Source organism: Symphalangus syndactylus, chromosome 24 (assembly GCF_028878055.3).
Source record: "Symphalangus syndactylus isolate Jambi chromosome 24, NHGRI_mSymSyn1-v2.1_pri, whole genome shotgun sequence".
NCBI classification, from domain to species: domain Eukaryota; kingdom Metazoa; phylum Chordata; class Mammalia; order Primates; family Hylobatidae; genus Symphalangus; species Symphalangus syndactylus.
In genome coordinates, this window is record NC_072446.2 from 26,507,975 (window position 1) to 26,530,842 (window position 22,868).

The 22,868-nt window shown below is 52.8% G+C and overlaps 2 protein-coding genes across 6 annotated transcripts in view; both read right to left on the minus strand.

Moving 5' to 3' along the window:
* SLC12A5 (solute carrier family 12 member 5) overlaps nucleotides 1–15,786 on the minus strand; it is a 38,591-nt gene extending 22,805 nt beyond the window's left edge. For 2 of the 4 annotated variants that reach the window (XM_063634154.1, XM_055266331.2), the window contains exons 1-6: nucleotides 15,582–15,786; nucleotides 2,532–2,626; nucleotides 2,037–2,168; nucleotides 1,649–1,795; nucleotides 798–852; nucleotides 208–338 (exon numbers count right to left, since the gene is read on the minus strand). In XM_063634154.1, the coding sequence (XP_063490224.1) occupies nucleotides 208–338; nucleotides 798–852; nucleotides 1,649–1,795; nucleotides 2,037–2,168; nucleotides 2,532–2,626; nucleotides 15,582–15,702 (681 nt within the window). In that variant the 5' untranslated portion in view covers nucleotides 15,703–15,786. Of the gene's footprint in view, nucleotides 1–207; nucleotides 339–797; nucleotides 853–1,648; nucleotides 1,796–2,036; nucleotides 2,169–2,531; nucleotides 2,627–8,143; nucleotides 8,377–8,410; nucleotides 8,434–15,581 lie in introns of those variants that run through there. The other 2 variants (XM_063634155.1, XM_055266332.2) reach the window with 2 other exon arrangements.
* A 5,072-nt stretch (nucleotides 15,787–20,858) lies between these two features.
* MMP9 (matrix metallopeptidase 9) overlaps nucleotides 20,859–22,868 on the minus strand; it is a 43,335-nt gene continuing 41,325 nt past the window's right edge. For both annotated transcript variants that reach the window (XM_055266334.2, XM_055266333.2), the window contains exon 13: nucleotides 20,859–21,169. In XM_055266334.2, the coding sequence (XP_055122309.1) occupies nucleotides 21,051–21,169 (119 nt within the window). In that variant the 3' untranslated portion in view covers nucleotides 20,859–21,050. The remainder of the gene's footprint in view (nucleotides 21,170–22,868) is intronic.

The window sequence follows — 22,868 nt, forward strand, 5'->3', positions numbered from 1 at the left end:
GACAGCTGTGTATGTTACATAATTATTGTATCTTGTCTCCCCAACTAGACTGTGAACTCTTTAGAAACAGAACCACATCTGACTTTGCCCTTACTGAACCACATCTTTGGCCTCACTGAATGGCCTGGCCTATAGGAAGTGTCCAGGGAGCACTGATTAACTGACTGACAGCCTGGGGTTCCACATCTCCTCCTCAGCCCCTCTTACCAGCAGGATTTCGATGGTTCCCAGGATGTACATGGCTCCAGCAAAGGTAGTGCCCAGGTAGAAGCAGAGGCCCACGGCGCCCCCAAACTCTGGGCCCAGAGACCTGGAAATCATGTAGTAGGAGCCACCAGCTGCAGGGAGAATCTGGTATCAGCAAGAGGGTCGGGGGCACTGGGCTGCCATAAGGGGTGAGGGGTGTTCAGTGACAGAAGCAGAAGGGGGTTGCTCTGGGCCTTACAGGCTTATGGGCTGCAGCCCTAGAAAGGGGACTGGTGAGAGACCCAAGCAACCACTCTACATGGATTTTGCAGCACTAATTGCCATGTTGCTAATTACCCCTTTAAGGAGGTCATGGCTCAGAAAATTGGATGGTGGAGAGGAGGGTCTCAGGATGAGTGGGGGGAGGGCTGCCCTATTCAACACCGACAGCTGCCTCCTCCTCTGCCCCCAATAGGGCTGAAAACAGATACGGCCCAGCCCCCTAGTCTATAATATTACCTCTCTTGGGTCTTGATGTCCCCCAAAGCCCAGGGCACTATCCCTCCTTCCACCCAGCCATCCCCTCTCCCCACGAAGCCCCAGTCACCTACCAGGCACAACACCATTCGTTGCAATTGCACTCATGGAGATGGCCGTGAGCATCGTCTGTGAGGAAAGAGATCATCAGAGCGGTGGCTGGGGTGGGGGCCAAGCCTTATACCCCATAAACACCAGCCAAACCCACAGGTTCTCTTCCGCTGAGCTGCTCCCTGGGCCTGTTCCAACTTCTACTCCTGCCAAGTCCTTCTTCTCAAGAAAACCTCTTATTCACCATGCGAATGGAAGGAGCCCAAGCAAGCCACAGCATCAGAGAGCTCTGGAAATCCCAGCCTGGTCTCGGACCAGCTGCCTGACCTGAGACAACTTACTCACTTCTCCAAGCCTCAGTTTCTCCATCTATAGAATAGGAGTAACAGCTCCGACACTGCGTACCTCACATGCAGAGCTGTCTCAACGTTATGTAGGAGGACACGTAAATGTATCAAGAAGTAGGTGTTTGGCGAATATTTGATTTTTTAGAGAGAATGGGAAGAATTTGGTTACAATGCTGTTTGTGACATGTAATCTCATTTTTGTGAGTCTGGACCTATCAAAATGTTAACTATTGTAAGATTATAGGTGAATTTTATTTTCTTCTCTACCCTTGTCATTTCCATCAATGAGCTGCATCACTTGTGTAATTACACACAGAGAGATCCAGGTGAAACCTGGTTAACAGCCATCAAGGACAAACCTGTGAGATGCAGGAAGGACCAGTCAGGCCTAATTTACTCTCAAAGATCATAAGCAGTGGTTCCTATAAAAAGCTCAGGTCTCATGCTTCCATCCTCCCACCTCCCACCCCCAGGCCTCTGCCAAGCCCCAGCTGTCAGGGGGTGGTGAGGGGAGGGGTGTCACTCACACAGGAGCAGCAGATGAACACCATGCAGAAGGACTCCATGATGCCTGCAATGCCCACCACCCAGGTGAGCCGCAGGAAGAGGATGACGCCAAAGATGTTCTGCAGGCATGGCAGGTACACGCCCATGAATGTGCCCATGCGTGGGGCCTGCCAGGGAGGCCAGCATCAGTCTCTGCAGTCCTCATCATTACCAACACCCCAGGCGTGCTCCTCCTCCATGTTTCTCCAACCCCACCTTCCTCTTCTCTCTATCCCCAACCCTTCATCCCTCTTCTTTCTGATTTGTATCCCCTTTCCCTCCCTCCATTCAAATCCATTTTCCTCCCCCATCCTTCCCCACCCCCCACCCATCCCTTTTCTTCCATTTCTCATCCCCCGAGGCCCTCACCTGCACTGGCTTCTTTTTTCCACCCTCATTGTTTTCTGCCTCTTCATGCTCCCTACTTCCCTGGGGCAGGTTGGTGTAGTTGGCCAGGCCACTGAGCAAGGAGGACACCATAGGGCTGGTGTCCATCTCCTCCTATGGAGGGAGGGTGTCAGTGCTAGGAGGCTGGGAGGGAGGTGGAGTGAGCTGGATGGTGAGGGGCAGAGGAAGAGATGGGGACAAGGAGCATGAAACCATTGAGGTTGGGATGAGATGGGAAGGGAGGAGGAACAGGCGAGGAGAACAGGGGTAAGAATGGTAGGATGAGGAGAGGAGGGCAGGGAGCAGAGGGAGTAAATCCCAGGAGGAAGAAGGAGGGATGGGGAGGCTCAAGGAAGAAGGTGGACTCAAGGGAGGGGTGGAGAGGAGGGTACTGCTCCCTAGGGAGGGAAGGAGAGAGCAGCTGATGAATCAGGATAATGAATTGTAGGTGGGGGCCCAGCAGCCCTAGCAGCCCACCTCAAACAAGGCCATGTTTTTGCCGTCATACTCCTTTCCCTTCTCTGTGTCGGTGCTGTTGATGAAGGGACTGCTTTCCTTGGGGTTGCCATCACCTGAGAAGGGAGAGGGGTCAGGGATCTGGCACCAATCAGTTGTTGTCCAACCACCTGGGCATACAGTGGTGTAGCCACGGTAGCCCTCTGAATCTCAGTTTGCGCATTGGGAAAATGGGGCTAATACCACCTTCCTTGTAGAGTTGTAGTCGACAGCATGTATACAGAGCCTAATGCACTAGCTGGCATGCAATGCGTATTAACAGATGTGTGAGTGCTTCCTTGCTCTTGGGGGTCCTATTCCATTTACCAGGACACCCCAAGACTCTCCAGAGTTCCCTTCTTAACTATAACTGGGCTCATACCAGTGTTTAGGGTGGAGGCATGTTCTTTCCCAGTGGAGAAGGTCTGCCTTCCAGGAGCACTACAGATCGAGGCCCCAAGGATGTGCCACTTCTTGAAGAAGTGACCCCCTCTGAGATCTCCTATGCCCTTTATTCATCTTCATTCACAATGTGTTTACCAAGTGTCTACCATGTGCCAATACAGGCATGGGGGAAGCAGGGTAAGACACAGAAGACATCATCCTTGCTCTCAGGAGAGCAACCCAAGTTCAGGGAGACAAACCAGTAGCCAGGAATTTCCAATCTGGCATGGTCAATTCTAGGATAGAAGATCAAGGGACTGTGGGACATAGGAGAGGCATCCAGCCCAGCCTGAGAAGTCATGGGAGGCTTCCCAGAGGAAGTGACGTGTCCACTGAGAGCTGAAGAATGAGTAAGAGCTAGCCTAGAAGGGAGGAAGGTAGGGTGTTCCAGGCAGACAGAATAGCAGAACAGCATGTTCGATGGCCCAGAGGTGACAGCAAATAGAGTGGGTTAGAGGAATGAAGTATGATCTGGCTGGAGTCTGTGGAAGGGGCAGTGAAAAGTGAAAAGGTAGGCCTGGGAAGGGAAGCGTGGGCTGGTCCCTTAAACGACTAGCAGGTCATGTTCAAGAATGTGGACCTCATCCAGAGGGCAATGGGGAGTCATTGAAGAGTTTCAGGCAAAACAAAAATACCATGAATAAACCCATGTTTTAGAGCCATCACTCGGGCTTTTAGGTGAAGAAAACAGAGTACAGTAGTTAGAGACTTTCAGTAACCCAGGTAAGGGCTGATAATGTCCCTGACCAGAGCAATGTAGAGCAACAGACAGAATTATTGGCATATTTCCATGCCAGATGTTTGGGGAGGGGGAGAGGAAGAATCTAGGATAATGTCTGGGGTTTCTAGCATGGGTGAATGGTTGGATGATGGTGCTATTTGATAAATGGGAAGACTAGAAGAGGAGTTTGGAGGTGGGGAAGATGCTGAATTTAGCTGAGGGTGAGGCACTGTAGGGCACTCAAGTGGATACATGCAGAAGCCACCTGGATATATGAATCAGGATACATGCAGCAAAGAGGCTGGGCAGGAGAAAGAGATGGGGGTAAGCTATGTAAACATGTATAGGATGCGTGTGAAGCCATGTGCCTAGATGAGATCACTCGAGGAGAAAGTATCTTGGGCACCAGGGGGGAAGGTCCCTTCAGAGAGATATAAGATGCCACATAGGTACATTTCCTTGGCTTCAGCCATGACCCTTCCTCAATTCCAGGGCTGAATTCCAGCAGTTGACATCTCTCTGGACACTGGAGAAACTCCCTGCTGATCAAATTCCAAGTGACATTGAGGCCCTAGGCACCTTGATTCTCCTGTCCCCTAGACGGCTGACATCCCTTTCTCTCCATCTCCATCCATCTGCGTCTTCCCCCATCCTCCCCTCTACCTCCGGGAAACCTTCCTCAGTCACCCAGCCAGAGCATGGCCTGTCTCTGTTATAAAACCAATCTCTTCCTGACTAAAAATTGGGCCAGGAGGAGTGATGCCTCGCCTGCTCCAAAGAAACCCACCACCCAGTCTTCTGCCACCACCTCTACCTCATCCATCAAGGCAGAAACTCCCGGTTGTCAAGTAGGGTGCAATAGTCAGCTCTTTCTTCTCACATATGTGAGTTCCTGGGAATAACAGACCCACCTCCCAGCACATAATAGGTGCTCAGGAAAAGTCTTTGGAGCTAAGTTCTCCGGGGCTCCCTTCTGGACCCCAGGGTCTCAGAAGAGCTCTCTGGGGCCAGAGAACAGGAGAAACAAGGAAGAGGTCCTTTTAAAATGCTGACAGTATGCCTCCTGTTCTCAGCACATCATCATGTGGACTAGAGAGACTGAGGGGACCTGAGGTGAGAGGATGTTTCCTAACGGTTAAGAAAGAGGGCTGGAGTTATGGAAACTGACATTCCAGTCCCAGCTTCACTGGCTGTGTCGTCACTTTCAGCAAGTCACAAATTCTCTAAGCCTCGGTTTCCTCCTTTGCAAAGGGATACTAACCAAGCTTAACTCATAGGGCTGTTGCTAGGATTAAATTAAATCACGCATATTAGGTGTGCCCGCCACGAGTGTGGCTATTGCTATTATTACAGTTGCGATTATTATTAACATACTTGGTGCCCACCCAGCTGGGGCTCCCCATCCCACACCGCATCTCCAGCCACAAGATTTTGGGGTCTTGTCTCCTATGGAGCTGTGTCCCTTTCCCCGCAGCATCCCCTCTTAGGGCCAGGACAACCAGACAGGAGAACCCCTCCCCTCTGCCTTTCACACCCCCTCCCAAGCGCCTCCTCCTTCGCGGGGGCGGTGGCGCTCAGGGGACGGGAATGGGGGCGTCCTGGCCCGAGACCCTGCAACTAGGTGGCCCCGCGCCGGTCTCCATGGCGACCGCGCAGGCCGAGAGCGCAGCGCCGAGCCTAGCCGGCCGCGCGCCCGCAGCCGCTTATGTAACGCGGCGCGCAGCGCGGAGCCAGACTCCAGGCCGGATCCGGGCCAGGAGATGAGGGCAGGGGAGAGGGCGGCTAGGTAGGCTCGTTCTGGGTCCTGCCTTTCCACTAGCTGCCTGGGCGGGACGCCAGGCTCCCGGGACTTGTCAGCCAGGGCTGATTTCGTCCCCTCCCTGAACGCCAGGCGCACTGGTTGGGGGGGATGGGGAATGAGCTTCCGAGTTCTCAAAGGACCAGAACAGCTAAGGGGAAACTCGCCCTGATTCCCCAGAGCCAAGAGTAAGGGTGATGCGGGAGCGCCGAGCGGCGCGCGCGCGAGAGGCAGGGCCAGACTGAGGCTGAGCCCTCCCCGCCCCCGCCCCCGCCCCCTGGGAGCTCTCAACCCGAATCGCCTTTCAATTAAGCTGCGGCGGCCAGAGCTCCCGGGGAGGAAACAGGCGAGCGGCGCAGGCTAAGAAGCCTCCCCGGGGCCTGGGGCTGGGCCTGGGGGAATCCCTAGGCCAGCTCCGAGAGGGAGAGAGGGCGTCAGACCCCAAGGGGAAAGAAGACCGAGACACATCCCTGGGCTCTTCTTTAGGCCAGAAGTGCCCTCTTGCTCGAGCCATCCCCACCTGCCCGAGGTCAGCAACCAGTTCCTTCCCGTACATCCCCCAGAATCTAGAATCAGAAATGTCAGGGGCTCTTGGCCTGATGGTCCTCTCTCAAGCCCAGAAGGTCCTTAGCACCTCCTACCACCATCTCCAAGCACCGCTTGGGGGAGGGGGGACTTCTCTCTCTGGGACCCAGAGCACATGACCCAGGTTCTGGCCACTTGAGTTCCAGGTCCTGGACCCTATGTATAGAAAGAAGGTCTCCAGATGGGTCCGCTGCACTCAGTGTCTAGAAACTAGTGTCTAGAGGCGATAGAACTGAAGCGAGTTCCTAGTTCAACTCTTGCCTCACACACACTGATGCCTCTTTTCTAGGCCTCCTGAGCCCCCATGGAAACCCCAAGGCCTGGTGAAACCTTGGCAGAGAAAGCGGGTGCTGGGAAATTGGACCATACCTGGTGTCTGAGGGAACAGAGAGATGCTCTCCATCTGAGTCCGCCTCTCAGAGTGGAGGCATCTGAAGGGGATCTCGGATGGAAAGATCCGCGTCGGGATGCCTGGCGCTGCCGCAGACTCAACTTTGCCAAACCCCCTCCCCCTCCGGCCAGAAGCCCGCGGGGGAGGGGGCGGATGCCGGATGAGGTGATCCCAGGGTCACTGGGGAGGTGGATGAGCTGGCCAGCTAGGAGTTCTAGCACCTGTATACCACTCAGCCCCCAGGAGGAATGAGGAGTTGCGGGAAGTGGCGGGGGGTGGGGGGAAGTCAGACAAAGGATCAGGGACCCTGGTGTCCCCAGCCTTTCCAAGTGGCCACTTGGCTCTGAGATCTAGGATCCGGAGGAGCTCAGAGTCAAGGTTGCCAATCCCTAGAAGACCCTGCTCTTTCAGCCCTAGGCGCCAGCCCCCAGAGGGATCTGCGGGAGTCTAGGCTCATAGGGTCAAGCAGTGCCCAGGGGAACGTTCGAAGGCGCTGAGCGCAGACAGCAGGCGCGGGAGGCGCGCTAGTGCGCAGGGGACGCAGCGCCGCTGGAGAGTGGGGGGTGGGGGTGGCTGACAGCCGTGATGGATAGCTGAGACCGCTGGGGGGCGGCGGGGGGCCTGGGAGCCTGAGGGGGTGGCTGGCCCCAAGACCTCCGAGCAAGGAAGCCGCGGATGAGGGCCGGGGAGAGCGGGAGCAGCGAAAGGACTTGTCCCAAGCCCCTCGGCTCCTTGCGAGTCTCCGCACCCACCGCAGCGCGTCCGCAGTGTCCGCGCCGCGGCGCTGAGGAATCAGCCGCTGGGACCCCATTTCTGAGGCCTCACTGGGGACGCTAGCAGAGCTAACTAAAAAGACTCCCCCCGCCCCGCCCTGGACAGCCCCAGGGAACTGAGAGGAGGGAGAAAGAGGGAAGTAAGGAGGGTGATCTTGCTTCCCGTCCTGAATAGGAACCCACGGGAAAGCGAGAGAGAGAGATTCTGCAAAGTAGAGCTGAAAATCTACGGAGGAGGTACGCTTCAGTCTGAGGTCGGACCTTGGGAAGCCTTGGGGGAGGGGTCCCAGATTGCACCAAGGGTTCCCTTAAGGAGACACCACAGCCCGGACGGGGGCTGTCATATGGCTCCAACCCCCCCCCCCACAGACACAGACACACACACATATACACACACACACACACACACACACACACAGAGCCACCTCTTCCCCCATCTTCCAGATGGAAGTCTTAGAACGAGGGACTGCAGCAGACTGCGCCCCCCGGCACCACGGGTGCCTGCTCTGCGCCAGGACGCCGGGGTCCCCTGTCGGGGAAGGGAGCCCTCCTCCCGCCGTCGAGCTCCACATCAGCCCATTCTAGGTCTTCTATCCCCGTCCCACCGCTTCCTCGGTTTAGCTAACCCAAGTCGGCCCGAAGCCTTGGGCAGCGACAATCCCCCGGCCCGCAGCTCTGCCCCCGGGCGCGGCGCATTCCAGCACCTTGGACAGCGCCCGGAGCATTCCAATGGAGCTGAGCTCCAGGCTGCAACTGGCGCCCACCGCCCCGGTCAGTCCCAGCCTCCTCTCTGAAGGAGGTGGCCCCCGCTCCGCCTCTAACCCCAGAGCTGCCTCCTCTCCTCGCTGCCCCCTCCCCCGCCGCCCCCGGACCACAGCTTACCCGGGTTGGCTCCCCCATCGCCGTCCTCGCAGTCCGTCAGGTTGTTTAGCATGGTGGCGGCGCGGCCCCTGGTCCGGGGATGGCTGCGCCGCCTCGCCCGCGCCCCTCTACCCGCCTTCGCCGCTCTCTCGTTCGCTCTAGCTCTCTCTCGCTCTCCGCTCCACGGAGGAAGAAGCTGCAGTGCCCGCCCGCCCGGCGCACACACACTCGCACACGGACACACGCTCACACCCGCGCGCGCCCCCTCTCAGCAGCGGCGCTGCTCACCTCATCCCGTATGCAGGAGGCGTGAGCCACTGGCGGGGTTTTGGGGGGAGAGCGGGAGGGAGGGAGAAGAGAAGATGAGGGGAGGGCAGAGCGCGACTAGTGGCCCCCTTGCACGAAAACTGGGGGATTGCGTGGGTGGGATGAAGGGGGTGCTTCGGGGGACAGGGCCTCGCCTCCCTTAAGCAGACGCAGCTCCCCCCACCCACTCTCCGGGCGGGGCCCGGCACGTGGGCAGGTGCCATCCCGCGCCCTAAAAATAACGGCAGGGAACTAGGTCGCGGCCGCGGGGAGGCGGCCCCGCAGCGGCTGCCTGACTGGGGGTCTGGGGTAACCCCCAGGGGGAAGGTAAAGGGCACCGAAGTGGCCGTGGAGGTGCGCCATGGAACATGGGGCCCTTGGGAAGCCTCTCTGCAAGACTGGAGAGGCCAGCCCTGAAGTGGGGGAGGAGAATCAGACCCTCTTTTGTACCATTGCTCAAGAGATTGCAGCTGGAGGCATGTAGAGCCCAGGGCCCATAACTAAAGCAATGTGCTACCCCCCCAGGGGCGTTCAGGTCACTGGGCTGACTGACCCAACCTGTCTTAAAATGGGTGGGGTAGCCCCTGAGGAGTTCCAAGGAACTCTCTCATTGTGCTTAGACTGACAAGAGTCCCAGCATCCCACCCCCAAGACAAGTCCCTGGAGCCCACAGCCAGGGACCTTCTAACTGCGGACTGATCTAGAGATGAGACCAGGTGAGGAGGAGAAGAAGAGGCAGTAGTGAGGTTCCAGGGAGCACTGACTTTCCACCAGGGATGGTGCAGCCTCTAGGGAGGACAGACCGGTCCTGAGGCTGGCCAGGGACAGAGTGGGGGAGGGCGGAATGAGGCCGCCTGTCGGTTTGAGACCAGATTTTCTCCTGGGGCAGAAGTGTCTAATCCCATAATCCAGGATTGCTTTCTGAGGCTTCCAGAGCCGACATGCTCTCTGTCCTCCTCCCCCCTCCCCTTAGGCCAATCCCCCAGAAGCTTGATCATCCTGGGACCCCTCAGCGCCCCTAGAGTCCAGGTTTGAGCCAGTGGTGCAGACATCTCAGGAAGTGGCATCAGAGGTTTGAAAGCTTTGAGTCTCTAGAAGATCTAAACATCTGAGGGTAGGAGCAGATCGGGGTAAACAATCTTCACATTCGTACTAGCTCTCTTCCTGGCTCTCTAAGTTCCAGAAAAGTTCTACGGTTGGGAAAAGATCAGTCATTGTATCTTACACACAGCTTTCATTTCACAGATGAAAAAACCAAGGCCCATAGAGGGAAAATGACTGCCTGTGGACATAATGCCAGTGGATGGCAGAATTTGGTCTAGCATCCAGTTTGCTTTACTCCAGTTTCAGACTCTCTTCATTGATAGAACTTATAAAAGTGGTCTTGCCTCCATAGAAGAGACAAGAATGCAGTCATATCTATGCCCCTCAACAGCCTCTGATTATTAGCTCCTGAAAAACAAACAAACAAACAAACAGGCACTAGGTCTGAGATGTGCTTTCTTCCTTTTCTTGTGCTCAGGCTTCAGAGGTGCAGGGCTAGAATGGACTCTTGGCTTGCAACTGAAGGGGAAGCCTCCAGAAAACCTGCAAAAATCCTAAAGAGCCATTCATATCCCTGGAGACCGGGGTATAGGGCAGCACTTTTTTCAGGACCATGGACAGGATCCAAGGCTCAGCTTTACTTGTATATTACTACAATTCGTCAGTGGCTTCAGATTGGGTCAACCGTGGAGTTTTCAGCAGCTGACTCAAAAGTGCCTCTGAGGGACCTACCAACCAAGTATCGCTGCCACTTGGTTTTTCGGATACCCAAAGGACCCTTCAGGGTGGAGAGTTAGCTATTCAGACATGTTGTGGGCACTGGTATTCTTGGCTCTCCCAGAGAAAAAACCACCAAAAGGGTGAGATGAGTTTGAATTGGTGACAGAGGTTAAAAGAAGCCAGTATTCAAAAATTTTTAAGCATGCCACTCCATTCTACACACACACACACACACACACACACACACACAGCACTAGCAGCAGCAGCAGCAGCAGCAGCAGCAGCACTGCGGTCTACTACTCTGCAGAGATGCATAACAGTAAAACACGTGTAGCATGTTTGTCAGAGAAGTGCTGTAGAATGAAGGAGATGCTAAGGTTTTTCAGTAATCCCAGGTCTGGCATATTCCCCTGGGGTTATTTTCCTTCATTTGTGGTCCAGCTTTGGCCACTCAGAGACTAAGCCCATGCATGGGGAAACCTAGATTCTAGGGAGTATGGGTGAAGGCAGGAGTGATTCCTCTTGCCCTGGAAAACTCATCTGCCCACCTTCACTAGAGTTCCCACCTCAAGAGCCATCTGAGATTCAGGAGATAGTGGTTTTATCGTGTCCTCTGCCCCCAAATTCTCTGTGTATCTCTGGGCAAAATCAGGTTCCTCTCTGTGGGCCTCAGTATCCCGTCTATAAAAATGAGTTAGGTTGCATAATCCATGGCACTTTTTCCTGCTCTGAAAACTCTTAGTGCTCTATTAATCTCAGACCAAAGCCACATATCCCTTCCTGAGGAGCCCAGACCAAGTGAGCAGACAGTCCCAAGAGGGGACCCCAGCCCCTCCATTGACACCCCTCACCTCTCAGGAAGACTGTGCCCTATTCTGGCCTCCAGCCAACTCTCTGGGGTGAGGTTTAGAGAAAACACACAGCAGGCACCCACTACACTGCCAGCCTGGCACTGGCCAGTAAAAGGTGACCCGCAGCTCGGAGCCCTAGGAACCTGGCTGCCAGCACAGCATCCCCTCCCCACCAAGAACCCTGGGGAGATCTGGGGCCAGGGAAACCCTTTCATTAAAGCAGCACAAGATGCAGAGCTAGGGAGGGTCCTATTTCTAAACTCTGAGTCTCTCAAACTCATACCCCCTCCCACCATATGTCTCAGAGAGAAAAAAGCTCAGAGAAGCTGCCTCCTGAGTGTCAGGATTTGGGAACTGGAAGAGATATTATAAATTATTTTTCCACTCTCCACTTATTGTGAAATTGAAGTCTGAAAATGGAAAGGTTCACATTTTCTTCATGGGGCGAATTTGTAACAGACTAGGGACTAGAACCCAGCCCCCTGACCTCCTGTCCAGGACTCCATCCACTGAACCAGGACAAGGGGCTGTTTGGAGGAAGCTAGAGCCACCAGACTGGGTCCTCTTTTCACAGGAGGCAGGCATAGCATTCCTCCTTATGGCTCAATCCCTCTCCCTCTGCATCCCCACTGCATTACCCCCACAACCTAACCCACCCACCACTAGCTGTGGCCTCATGGGCCCAGGGCCCTGAATGCCCTCCTTCCCTCTTCTTCTCCCCCACCTGCATGCCCCATCCTCGGACCCAAAACCGTAGCAGTGAATTGATGAGTCCAGCGCAAAGCACACCCCACACACCCAGGGCTCACTGCGGAGCACGTCAACCACCACCGTCTCCGTGGCAACCGGGGGTTTAATTAACAGGCTGCAGCCCCATCACCATAGCAACAGCACCCCAACAGCCCCTCATTCCTCTGCAGACTCAGCCCATCTTCCCTCTTTCCCAATCTGAACCCCTTTCTCACTGCACTCACCCCCCCATCCCCACCCCACCTGGAGAACTGAGGCCTAAAGATCGCTCTGGTTCATTGAGAAAAGGGGAGGGGAGAGGAGGGGGATGACAGAGAAAGAGAGAGCAGCCTGTCACCATGGCAACTGCAGCCCCGTTCATAACCAGTTTGTTGCCATGGAGATTCCTAGGGCTCACCTTGGGCTGAGGTACTGGGTAGTGAGGTTCTGAGTTCTGGCTTGGGGATGAGATGACTGGAGATCTCCTTAGACAGACTGGAAATCTCCAAATCCAACATATATACCATAACAGCATTATTCTTCCCAATTTACAGATGGAGAGACTGAAACATGAGGTTTGGGTCTAGAGGAGGCAGACAGCTTCATCCTTCCAAATCATCACAAAATCTTAGCATTTTTATGGTTAGAAGGACCCTTAGATAGCTTCCTGTTCAACTGCTTTATACTACAGATGGGTATATTAAGGCCCAGAGCGGGGAAGCAGTGTGCCCCAGGTCACACCACAGAGCGTGAGCTAGAACACAGATGGGCTATATTGTGGTCTTGCTCCATCCTCCCAGCATAAGTCAGCTCCCTCTCCCTCCATGGGGACACATCCCAACTCCTGTTAGTTTTACCAGGCCCAGGGCTATTTTCAGGGCCCTGACTCCTCCCTGAGAAACTAAGGCACAGTAGAGGATCAGGTAAAGGAATAGGGGAGCATCTCAGAGTTGTAACAATTGTCACCAGGTCTACTTCTGTTCATCCAAGTCACCATCAATCTCCCATGACATAGGTGAAGCAAGTGAGGTGTGTGGCCTGCAATCCAGGGTTAGTGGTGGATTTGAGGCTCGGCCTTGCCTTGCTTCTTTAACTCCCTGTAAGTCATGTTCTCGCCTATAGCTCATCCTCTGGCAGCAGAAATCACCCCAAGTGGCAAACCCCGCTCATTTGGCCCAGAATAAAAGATAATACACACCCATGCCATCTCCCCCAACCTTTCCCAATCTTAGACATGCTGCTATCCCTCCCTTTGGGTGAGGACAAAAGGTGGAAAGAGAATCTATCAGGGGCTAGAGGGCTGACACAAGACCAGCTGTGGGAAAGATACCATCAGATGCTGGGTTTCCCTAAGTAGTCCTTGTCTACTTCCCCATGCAGTGATCTACCAGAGAGGAGGTGCTTGAGGCTGTTTCAGGCTTAAAAGTTTAAAAGTCACCCAAATCATTGTCCAGATGGAACTTCCAATACACTCCTGCACACAGGTACCCACCCCTCAGACAGACACAGAAATGTACACATCAGCACACCCTTCAACCTGCTGGCAATATAGTGACACACAGAAGCACTGAGTGAGTCACTGACAACCCCACAGGTCATCAAAACTAATGGGGGATGCTCCTCCCACCAGACACACACACACAGCCTCTGCCACAGCACACAGCATTCCAGGCTCACACACACCTGCACACCCAAAGCTTGGGGGCTGTGTTTCACTTCGACCGTACCAGAGTCTGAGAGTGTGACCGAGAAAACAGCGATCACCTTGGGACATGAGAGAGGGCCATCTTATTCCTAATCCAGGGGATGAGAAGTGAGAGAAGAGAAGGCAAGGGTAGAGAAGCAGGATCCCACAGCCACCCTCCTCTCATCTTATGAGCATTACACACCTACTAAGTGCCAGGCTCTGGGTCTGGAACTCAGAACACAAAGATAAAGGAGATGGTCCCTGTCCTCGAGATGTTCCAATGGAGGATACCCATAAGTAAAGAAAATGACTGCCATCCACCGGGACGTGTGCACTAAGGGTGCAGTGGGTGGGCCGAAGAGGAAACTGAAAAGATTTTTGGAAAAGGTTAAATGAGCTATAACTTACAGAATGAGTAGGAGTTTTCCTGGCTGATGGAGGTGGGAGAATGAATGTGGACAAGAACACCAGAAGCAAATGAGGAAAGAGAATGACAGACTTAAGGCTTTGGCCTTTATTTTGCAAGTGATGGGGGCCTTCTGTGGAGGAGGGCTAGGGCGGGACTGGAGGCCGGGAGGCCAGTGGAGAGGATGTGGTCGTGGCCATGTGAGGCTTAGAGCAGGGCGATGATGACAGAGGGGGGACCGATGCTGCCAGATTCAGGATAAGTTTCAGAGGTGAATGGCCAAGACGTGAGGACCAGTTGGATTTGCTGGAAAGAAAAAAAGGAAGGGTTGAGAATGGCTCCAGAATTTCTGACTTTCAAATCTGGGAGGCTGGTAAGGTCATTCACGAAAATGAGAAAAGAGATTATGAGAAAGATGAAGAGTGGAAGGAGCCCAAGAAATCCAAGTGGCCACAACCAGGGGGCGTTCGGTTCACGGGACTGGAGCCATTCCGAATTCGGGGCCTCAATTTGGTCATCAGTACAATGAGGAGGTCCGCCAGATAACCAACCCCCTAAGGGTTACTCTAGGGGTTTCGGCGCTTGGGTTTGCTTCGGGGCGAGCTCACCTGCGGCTCGGCAGCGACCCCTGGAGGTCTGGGGAGGCTCCTCCTCCTCCTCTCCTCGCTGGGGCCACTACAAGCCAATTCGCCTTGTTCCTTCCAGATCCGAGGGCCTCAGAGCCAGGGAGAGGACCCCTCATGAGTGCCCCCTGCGGGGAGACTGTGCACGCACCCAGGATGCTACTTCTCCACCGAAGGCCAGAAGGATCTTTCCCCTCCCCTATACTCTGTGCCCAGCGTGTAACTTCCATTACAAGACCCCTGCACAGGGCCCGCGAGGAAGACGCCCCCAACCCCGCCTGAGCTGGCTCCTCCCAATCCTTCCGGAGCTCGAGCAGACAAGGAGCTAAGTGGGTCCCCAAGAGTCGGGATCAGCGACCCTACGGCATCCTCCCTGAATCTAGCTGCCCAGGATCCACACTAGCTTCCCTGCCTCCTGTCTCCTTCCCGGGATCCCCAGTCGCTGTCCGCTAAGCCTCCAGGGAGCTAGAGGATTGGAGGATCCGCCAGGCACTGAGGACCCGCTGACCTGGCACCTGCCTCCGCAACCCTGACTGTTTTCCTCCCGCCCTCGACCCCACCCCGCTCCCAGGCCCCACTCCCATCCTCCTGGCCCAACTCATTCCCCACTGGTCCCGCCCTTTCCTGACCCCAAACCAACCTAGTCCCGTCGCCTCCCATTTAGGGGCTCCTGACCACCCCCCTTCAACACACAGTCCCCTTTTTCCCTAGTTCCACCTCCCCACTCTGGTCCCGCTCCCTACTCGAGATGTCCCCGCCCCTTTAGTGCCCTCCGGCCTACTCTCCACCTTGACCCTGGCCCTTCCATCACCAGACCCGCCCCCTTCGCCTCCGTCCCAACCCCTTCCCTGGCCCCACCCCTTTCCCTTGTGGCCACGCCCACCTCGCGTCTGGTCCCTCCCCCTTCACACTTTCCGTTCCGCGACTCCGGCCCCTCGGTTTCCTAGTCCCGGCTCCGTTCCCCTCTCAGGCCTAGGACTGGGACCCCTCCCCGCCCCCGGTCTTGGCCCTGCCCCCTTTAACAGACGGTCCGCCCCGGCCCCTCCCCCTCGTCCCGCCCGGCCCAGCAGGCCCCGCCCCCTGCGGCCTCTACCTTTGACGTCTTCCCCCGGGAGGTGGCGGGGGTCTGCGACCGAATGCCGGCGGGACTCTGGGTCAGGGCTTCTGGCGGGCCCTGCGGGGGGCAGCGAGGTGACCGTGAACCTGCGGCTCATGGCGCGGAAAGGGGCCAGGCGGCCGCGGCGAGGGCCGGGATCGCACAAGTGGCTGCAGCCAGGCTCTAAAAGAGAGAAAGAGCGGATCCCCCAACCCCCCCGCCCGCCCGCCCCCCGCCAGACGCGGCGCCGCGCAGGGTCCTAGTGCCCGCTGTGCGGAGGGTTCCTGAATCAGGCCACTTCGCTGGGAGGCCCTGGGCTCCCCAGTGCCACCCGAACGGCCTGAGGAGGCCATCTGCAGGTGAGAGTCGTCCCTACAACGGGGCCACCTCTGCTAGTGTCTCCTAAACACCTGGGGCTCATTCATTCATTCATTCATTCGGCACAGGTCGATAGCGCTCCTGTGTTTCGGTCAATGGTGCGAGGGATACGTCTGTGAATGAGATCCACTGGCTTCTTGCCCTCAAGTGGCTTAAATTCTAATAAGGAGAAAAAGATTATACGTGAGCAAACGCATAGATGAGATCATTTGAGATTGGGTGTATGTTTAAAACTATGGCCATGGGATAATGGGTAAGAGGGAGGACTACTTTAGGGGTGGTCTGAGAAGGCCTCCTAGAAGATGTGGTATTTGAGCTGAGACCTCACTGATGAGAAGAGCCAGCTATGCAAAGATCTAGGGGGAAGAGTTCTCTAGAAGAAGAAACAGCAAATGCAGAGCCTTGGAGTGAGAAGGAGCCCCGACTGTCCAAGAAACAGCAAGGCCATTGTATCTAGAAGAGAGTGAGTGGAGAAGAGAGTGACTGGAGATGAAGGAGGAGAGAAGGGCAGATCATGTGGTCTTCTGAAGGCTTTGGGGAGGAGCCTGGATTTTTTGAGCAGGGGAATGATGCGATCTGATTTATAATTTAACAGGATCATTCTGGCTGCTGGGTGAAGGTTCAACTAAAGAATGGCAAGAGTAGAAGCTGGAAATCGAATTAGGAGGCTCCTGCAGACCCCAAGCTGGGGGGTGATGACAGCCAGACTAGAGTGGTGGCAGTTGTCTGATTCCAGTTAGGTTTTGAAAGTGAAACCATCAGGACCCACTGATGGATCGGATGTGACATGTGACCATAAGAGTGAAGTCAAGGAGAAATCCTGGCAATTCACACACTGCTGGTGGGAGTGTAGTTAGGCAAAAACTGCTTTGGGAAACTATTTGATAACATCTACTGCAGCTGAACATACACATATCCTTCAACCCAGCAGTTTTTCTCCCAGGTATATACCCGAAAGAAATGACTGCCCGTGTTCACCAAAAGACATTTACCATGAATGTTCATAGGGGCATTGTCCATAATAGCCCCAAATTGGGATCTACCAAATGCTTGTCAACAGTGAAATAGAGAAATAAGTTGTAGTACCTTCACACAATGGAATACCATCTACAATTCTCAGAACAATATGGATGAATCTCACAAATAGAACCTTGAGAAAAAAGAGTCCAGACACAAAAGAATACATACCCTATAACACTATTTAAATACAGTAAAAAATAGTCAAAGTCTATCTAAGCTGTTAGAAGTAATGATAGTGGCACTGGGCGCGGTGGCTCACCTGTAATCCCAGCACTTTGGGAGGCCGAGGCTGGTGGATCATGAGGTCAGGAGTTCAAGACCAGCCTGGCCAAGATGGTGAAACCCTGTCTTTACTAAAAATACAAAAATTAGCCATGTGTAGTGGTGGGCACATATAATCCCAGGTATTTTGGAGACTGAGGCAGAGAATTGCTTGAACCCAGGAGGCGGAGGTTGCAGTGAGCCGAGATCATGCCACTGCACTCCAGCCTGGGCGTCAGAAAAAAAAAAAGTAATGATAGTGGTACCCCTTGGGGAGAAGAGGTAGTGATGACAAGCAGGCTTCTAGGATGCTGATAATGCTTTGTTTCTTTTTTTTTTTTTTTTTTCTCTTGAGACAGAGTCTCACTTTGTCACCCAGGCTGGAGTACAGTGTCATGATCTTGGCTCACTGCAATCTCCACCTCCCAGTTCGAGCAATTCTCCTACCTCAGCCTCCCAAGTAGCTGGGATTACAAGGTGCCCACCACCGTGCCCAGCTAATTTTTGTATTTTTAGTGGAGAGAGGTCTTCACCATGTTGGCCAGGCTGGTTTCGAACTCCTGATCTCAGATGATCCACCCGCCTTGGCCTCCCAAAGTGCTGGGATTATAGGCATAAGCCACCATGCCCAGCCTCTTGTTTCTTGACCTGGTGCTGGTTACACACTTGTGTTCCATTTGTGAAAATGTCTTCAAATGTACACTTATTATAGATACATTTGTATATTTATTATATTATAGCAATGGTTCTCAACTGGGGGCAATGTTGACCACCAGGGAATGTTTGGCAATATTCAGAGCCATTTTTGGTTATCACAACTGGAGCAGGGGCTAGTACCAGCATCTAGGGGCTAAAGGCCTCTTGGGCCCTCTAGGTTTGTACCAGGGCTGCCTGGCCATGAGTCACAGTTCAACATTACCCTGCTGCACCCCATCCTCACACTGGCGCCTTTGTTAGCAGAGGGGGCTGACCCTGAATGGGCCTGGCATCTGGCCATGGATCCTGTCACCTCCTGGAGGAAGATACCAAACATGCTAGAAGGTACAGTGTAGATGTACAGTGTAAGACAATCCCCCACAACAAAGTATCCAGCCCAAAATGTCAATAGTGTAGAGGCTGAGAAACCCAGTACTAGAAAAGAAGTTTAAATAACTGATTCCTAGATTTTAGGACTGATTAGATGTTCAGCTTGATTGAGGGTGGATGATGCTGTCTCTTATTAAAGTGGTAACAACAGAGGAGCACGTTTGGAAGTTGAAACCGAGGAGTCAGTTTGGACCCGTTAGGTTGAGAGGTCTGTTTGCCAGCTAAGGAGCCGTGTAGAGTAGGCAGTTGAACATATGAGTCTGGAGCTCAGGGCAGGGGAGAGGAGGTTACAGTAGGAAACACAAATTTCACGGTCTTTAGCAGAGAGGTGCTATTTAAGGCTGTGGGCTACCAGACATCACAGGGAATGAGTATACACAGAGCAGAGGATTCCCATGATTGAGCACAAGGGTGCCTCTGTCACCAGAAGAGGAAAATCCACCCAGTGAGGTAGGAGGAGACCCAGAAGTAAGGTTCCAGAGGCCGAGAGTTTCAGGAAGAAGGGCAGGATCCACTATGTCAATGTGGGGAGAGTTGGTGTGGGATGAGCAGAGAGGAGCTCCTGTCACATCTGGCTACAAGAAGGTCATAAATGGCTTTGAAGAGGGTGACTTTGGTGGTGTAGTGGGGTGGGATCCAGGCTGGAAATGGCTGAGGAGAGAATGGGAATTGAGGAAGTGGAGACAGTGGGTAGAGACCATGCTTTGGAGAAGTTTTATTGTGAATGGGGATGGGAAGGTAGAGAAATAGACTAGTATCTAGTGGGAGGCAGGGGTTAAGAGAGATTGTAAACAAGTCATGGCGGGGAATGTTTGTACACCAGTGGGAGTGGGTCATTTGAGCAAGAAACAGATGAAAGAGGAAGCTCAGGAGGGCAGTTCTCTAGACTCCTGCTTAAATTCCCACGTAGGCCCTGATCAAACCCATCACCTCCACTCATGGGCCCCAATCTTTCAGTCAAGTCCCTTTGCTAACCTGTAAGGTAAAATTCATATTCAGCCTGGCATTCAGGACTTCTCTATTCTATCCCAAACTAGCACTGCTATCTTAACCATTCCAGAATCCTCTCCATTCCCTCTTAGCCACCCGCTACTACCCCATGCTGGAGTTCTGAGCCATTTGAAGTTCCCAGACACCCACTGCTTTTTCTCTTCTTTTTCTCTTGGTGCATTTGCACCAAGAACCCACATTCAAATCCCACTGTTATCACTCACTAGCTATGAGACTTTGGGTGAGTTGTATAATTCTCTGTGCCTTAGTTTCCTCATCTGTAAAACAAGGGATTGATGATGGCAGTAATAATGGTACCTACCAAGTAGTAGGAGTACCTATCTCATCTGGTTGTTTTATCATACAAAATGCACATAGAACAGTGCCTGGCACATAGTGCTGTACCAGGGGTAGCTACTAACATCAGGTATATGATCCATATTTTATTTATCCACTGCCTTACTCCTGGGCACCTAGGTTATTGCCAGTTTTTCACTAACAAACAATGCTGCAATCAATATCCTTCTATGTGTTGTCTTGTGCACATATGTGAGGGTCAGAAAGTAGTTACATTTTTAGGTTTAGTGGTTCTTGGTAAATTACCCTCTAAGAAGATTGTCCCTTGCACAGGAAGAATCTTGTTCATCCTTCCTGATTCGGTTCCAGTTCAGATGTCATCTTGACTGAGACACGTTCCTGGGCCTCAATCACAACACAGACACACACATATGTGCACACACACACACCATTATTGTAGAATAAAAGATCATGCACTGCACACTCCCCAAGTGTGATCACACTCCCCAAGTGTGATCCCACCACCACCAGCCATAGAATTACCCTTGTAAATAGGTCAGACTCTCTGGAGGTGGAGCCTGGAGTTGCATTTTAAGCAAGTTCCAAGGGCAATCTTATGCATTCTAAAGTCTAACTCATTTCTGTATCCCCATTGCCCAGTACAGGTCCTGGCTCCATGTAGGGGCTCAATAAATGTTTGATCAATGAATAAACAGGTTGATCATTTCCTTGACTGTAAAATAGAAATAATCACATCATACTTTCCTAACAGGAATGATTGAATATGTTAACATTTACAAAGTGCCTAGAACACTTTTTTTTTTTTTTTTTTGAGACGGAGTCTCACTCTGTTGCCCAGGCTGGAGTGCAGTGGCGTGATCTCGGCTCACTGCAAGCTCCGCCTCCCAGGTTCACGCCATTCTCCTGCCTCAGCCTTCCAAGTAGCTGGGACTACAGGCGCCCGCCACCACACCTGGCTAATTTTTTCTATTTTTTTTTAATAGAGACAGGGTTTCACCGTGTTAACCAGGGTGGTCTCAATCTCCTGACCTCGTGATCCGCCCGCCTCAGCCTCCCAAAGTGCTAGGAGTGAGCCACCGTGCCCAGCCTAGAACACTTTCTGGCACGTAGAAAGCACTGTATCAGTTATTTGTTTTTCCTTTTTTTTTTTTTTTGCACTCTATCAGTTAAATACATACATGCATACATACGTGCATACATATATAAATAAAGTCTGCTTCTAAAGGTTAGCGAATCCAAGTTTATTAGAAACACTCCAACAAAAAACGAAGGTGAGAAGAGAGGGCCCAGCCCACCTGCACTCCTCCCTGTCCTCCAGAACAGAATACCAGTTTGTATCCGGCAAACTGGCTCCTTCCCCAGGGTTGGTCCCAGTGGGGATTTACATGGCACTGCCAAAGCAGGATGGGAGCCCTAGTCCTCAGGGCACTGCAGGATGTCATAGGTCACGTAGCCCACTTGGTCCACCTGGTTCAACTCCCTTTGGGAACTCACGCGCCAGTAGAAGCGGTCCCGGCAGAAATAGGCTTTCTCTGCAGGAGACAGGCAGGCATGAGAGGAGTGATTCTAATTCTCCCACATATACAGAAATAGGAACAAGATCTTGACAACCATCTCTTCTGCCATTTCTAGAACTTTCTAAGGTTTTCACATATCACCTTTATCCCCCCCACCTGTGAGATGCTGTGAGGTGCTGTGAGATGCTGGAGGGCACAGACCTCAGTGCCCAAAGCACTGCCGCAGAGCCTAGCACACAGTAGGTACACCATACACATTTTGTGAATGAACTAACAAATGAATAGACCAACTATCTTAATGCTCAGAACAATTCATTCAACACTCATTCATTGAACAAATCTGTTCATTCATCAACAATTATTTATTGAGCACCTACTATGTGCTCTGTTCAAGATACTGGGGGTAAGCAGAAAAAAATGTAGGCATGATCTCAATTATCTTGGTGCTTACACTCTAGTGAGGCAAGAGACAATTAAGCAAACACGTAAATAAATGAGATTGGTTTTGAAAATATAGAAAGTGGCTGGGTGCGGTGGCTCATGCCTATAATCCCAGCACTTTGGGAGGCTGAGGCAGGTGGATCACGAGGTCAGGAGTTCAAGACCAGCCTGGCCAAGATGGTGAAACCCCGTCTCTACTAAAAAATACAAAAAATTAGCCGAGCATGGTGGTGGGCACCTGTAATCCCAGCTACTTGGGAGGCTGAGGCAGGAGAATCGCTTGAACCCAGGAGTCGAAGGTTGCAGTGAGCTGAGATCGTGCCACTGCACTCCAGCCTGGGCGACAGAGCAAGACTCCATCCCAAAAAAAAAAGAAAAGAAAAGAAAATATAGAAAGCTATGGAGAAAATAAAAACAAGTAAATAGATAATAAATATCAAAGAAGGCCTCATTGAAGCAATGGCCTTAGCACTGAAACCTGAAGGAAGACAGTGGGATGGCCCAGTGACAATCTGGAGGGAAAGTCTTCCAGACAGAGGGAACAACTGGCACAAAGGCTCTAAGCTAGGAATGACCTTGATCCGTTCAAAGAGCAGCCAGTGTGGGTGGAGCAGAGTAAATAACAGGAGGAGTGGGAAGAGATGAGAACACAGGGGTGGAGTGTCAGATCCTCTTAATTTCTTTGACCTTGGAATTCATCTGGGGTCACTCCCAAGACCATTGCCCTCCACTCCTACCCCCTCCCTAATCTCATGGAATATGTTAAAGGTCCTGGACAGCCAGTATGGTTTGGGCTGGGGTGTTTATAAAGAAGATGGCAAAAAAAATGACAGACTCGAAAAAGATTTTGGTGGCAGAAAATCTTGTTCACCTTGTCAACTGTTTGGATGTGACTGGTGAGAAAGAGAAGTCAAGTGTAATTCCAGCTATCGTCCCCATATTACAGATGGGGAAACTGAGGCTAGAAGCGTAGAGAAGCAGTGACTTGCCCAAAGTCACAGAGCTGTGAATTGTCTTATCTCTCACTGTAGCACAGTGCCTGGCACATTATCGGCACTTGATGACTGTTGTCTAATAAATGAGCTTCCATACAAGCCACCTGTGTCCTGTACTGAAGGAGAAAGAGCTTCCAGCCGGGGAGGCAGGAAATCTGGGTCCTGGTCTTGGTTGCATCCCAGACTTCCTAAATGACCTGGAGAAGGCCTCTGCCTCTGCTGGGATCTTGTCTGTGCTGGGGCATTTGCTTCCATTTCCAAGGGCTTTTTCTTCCTCG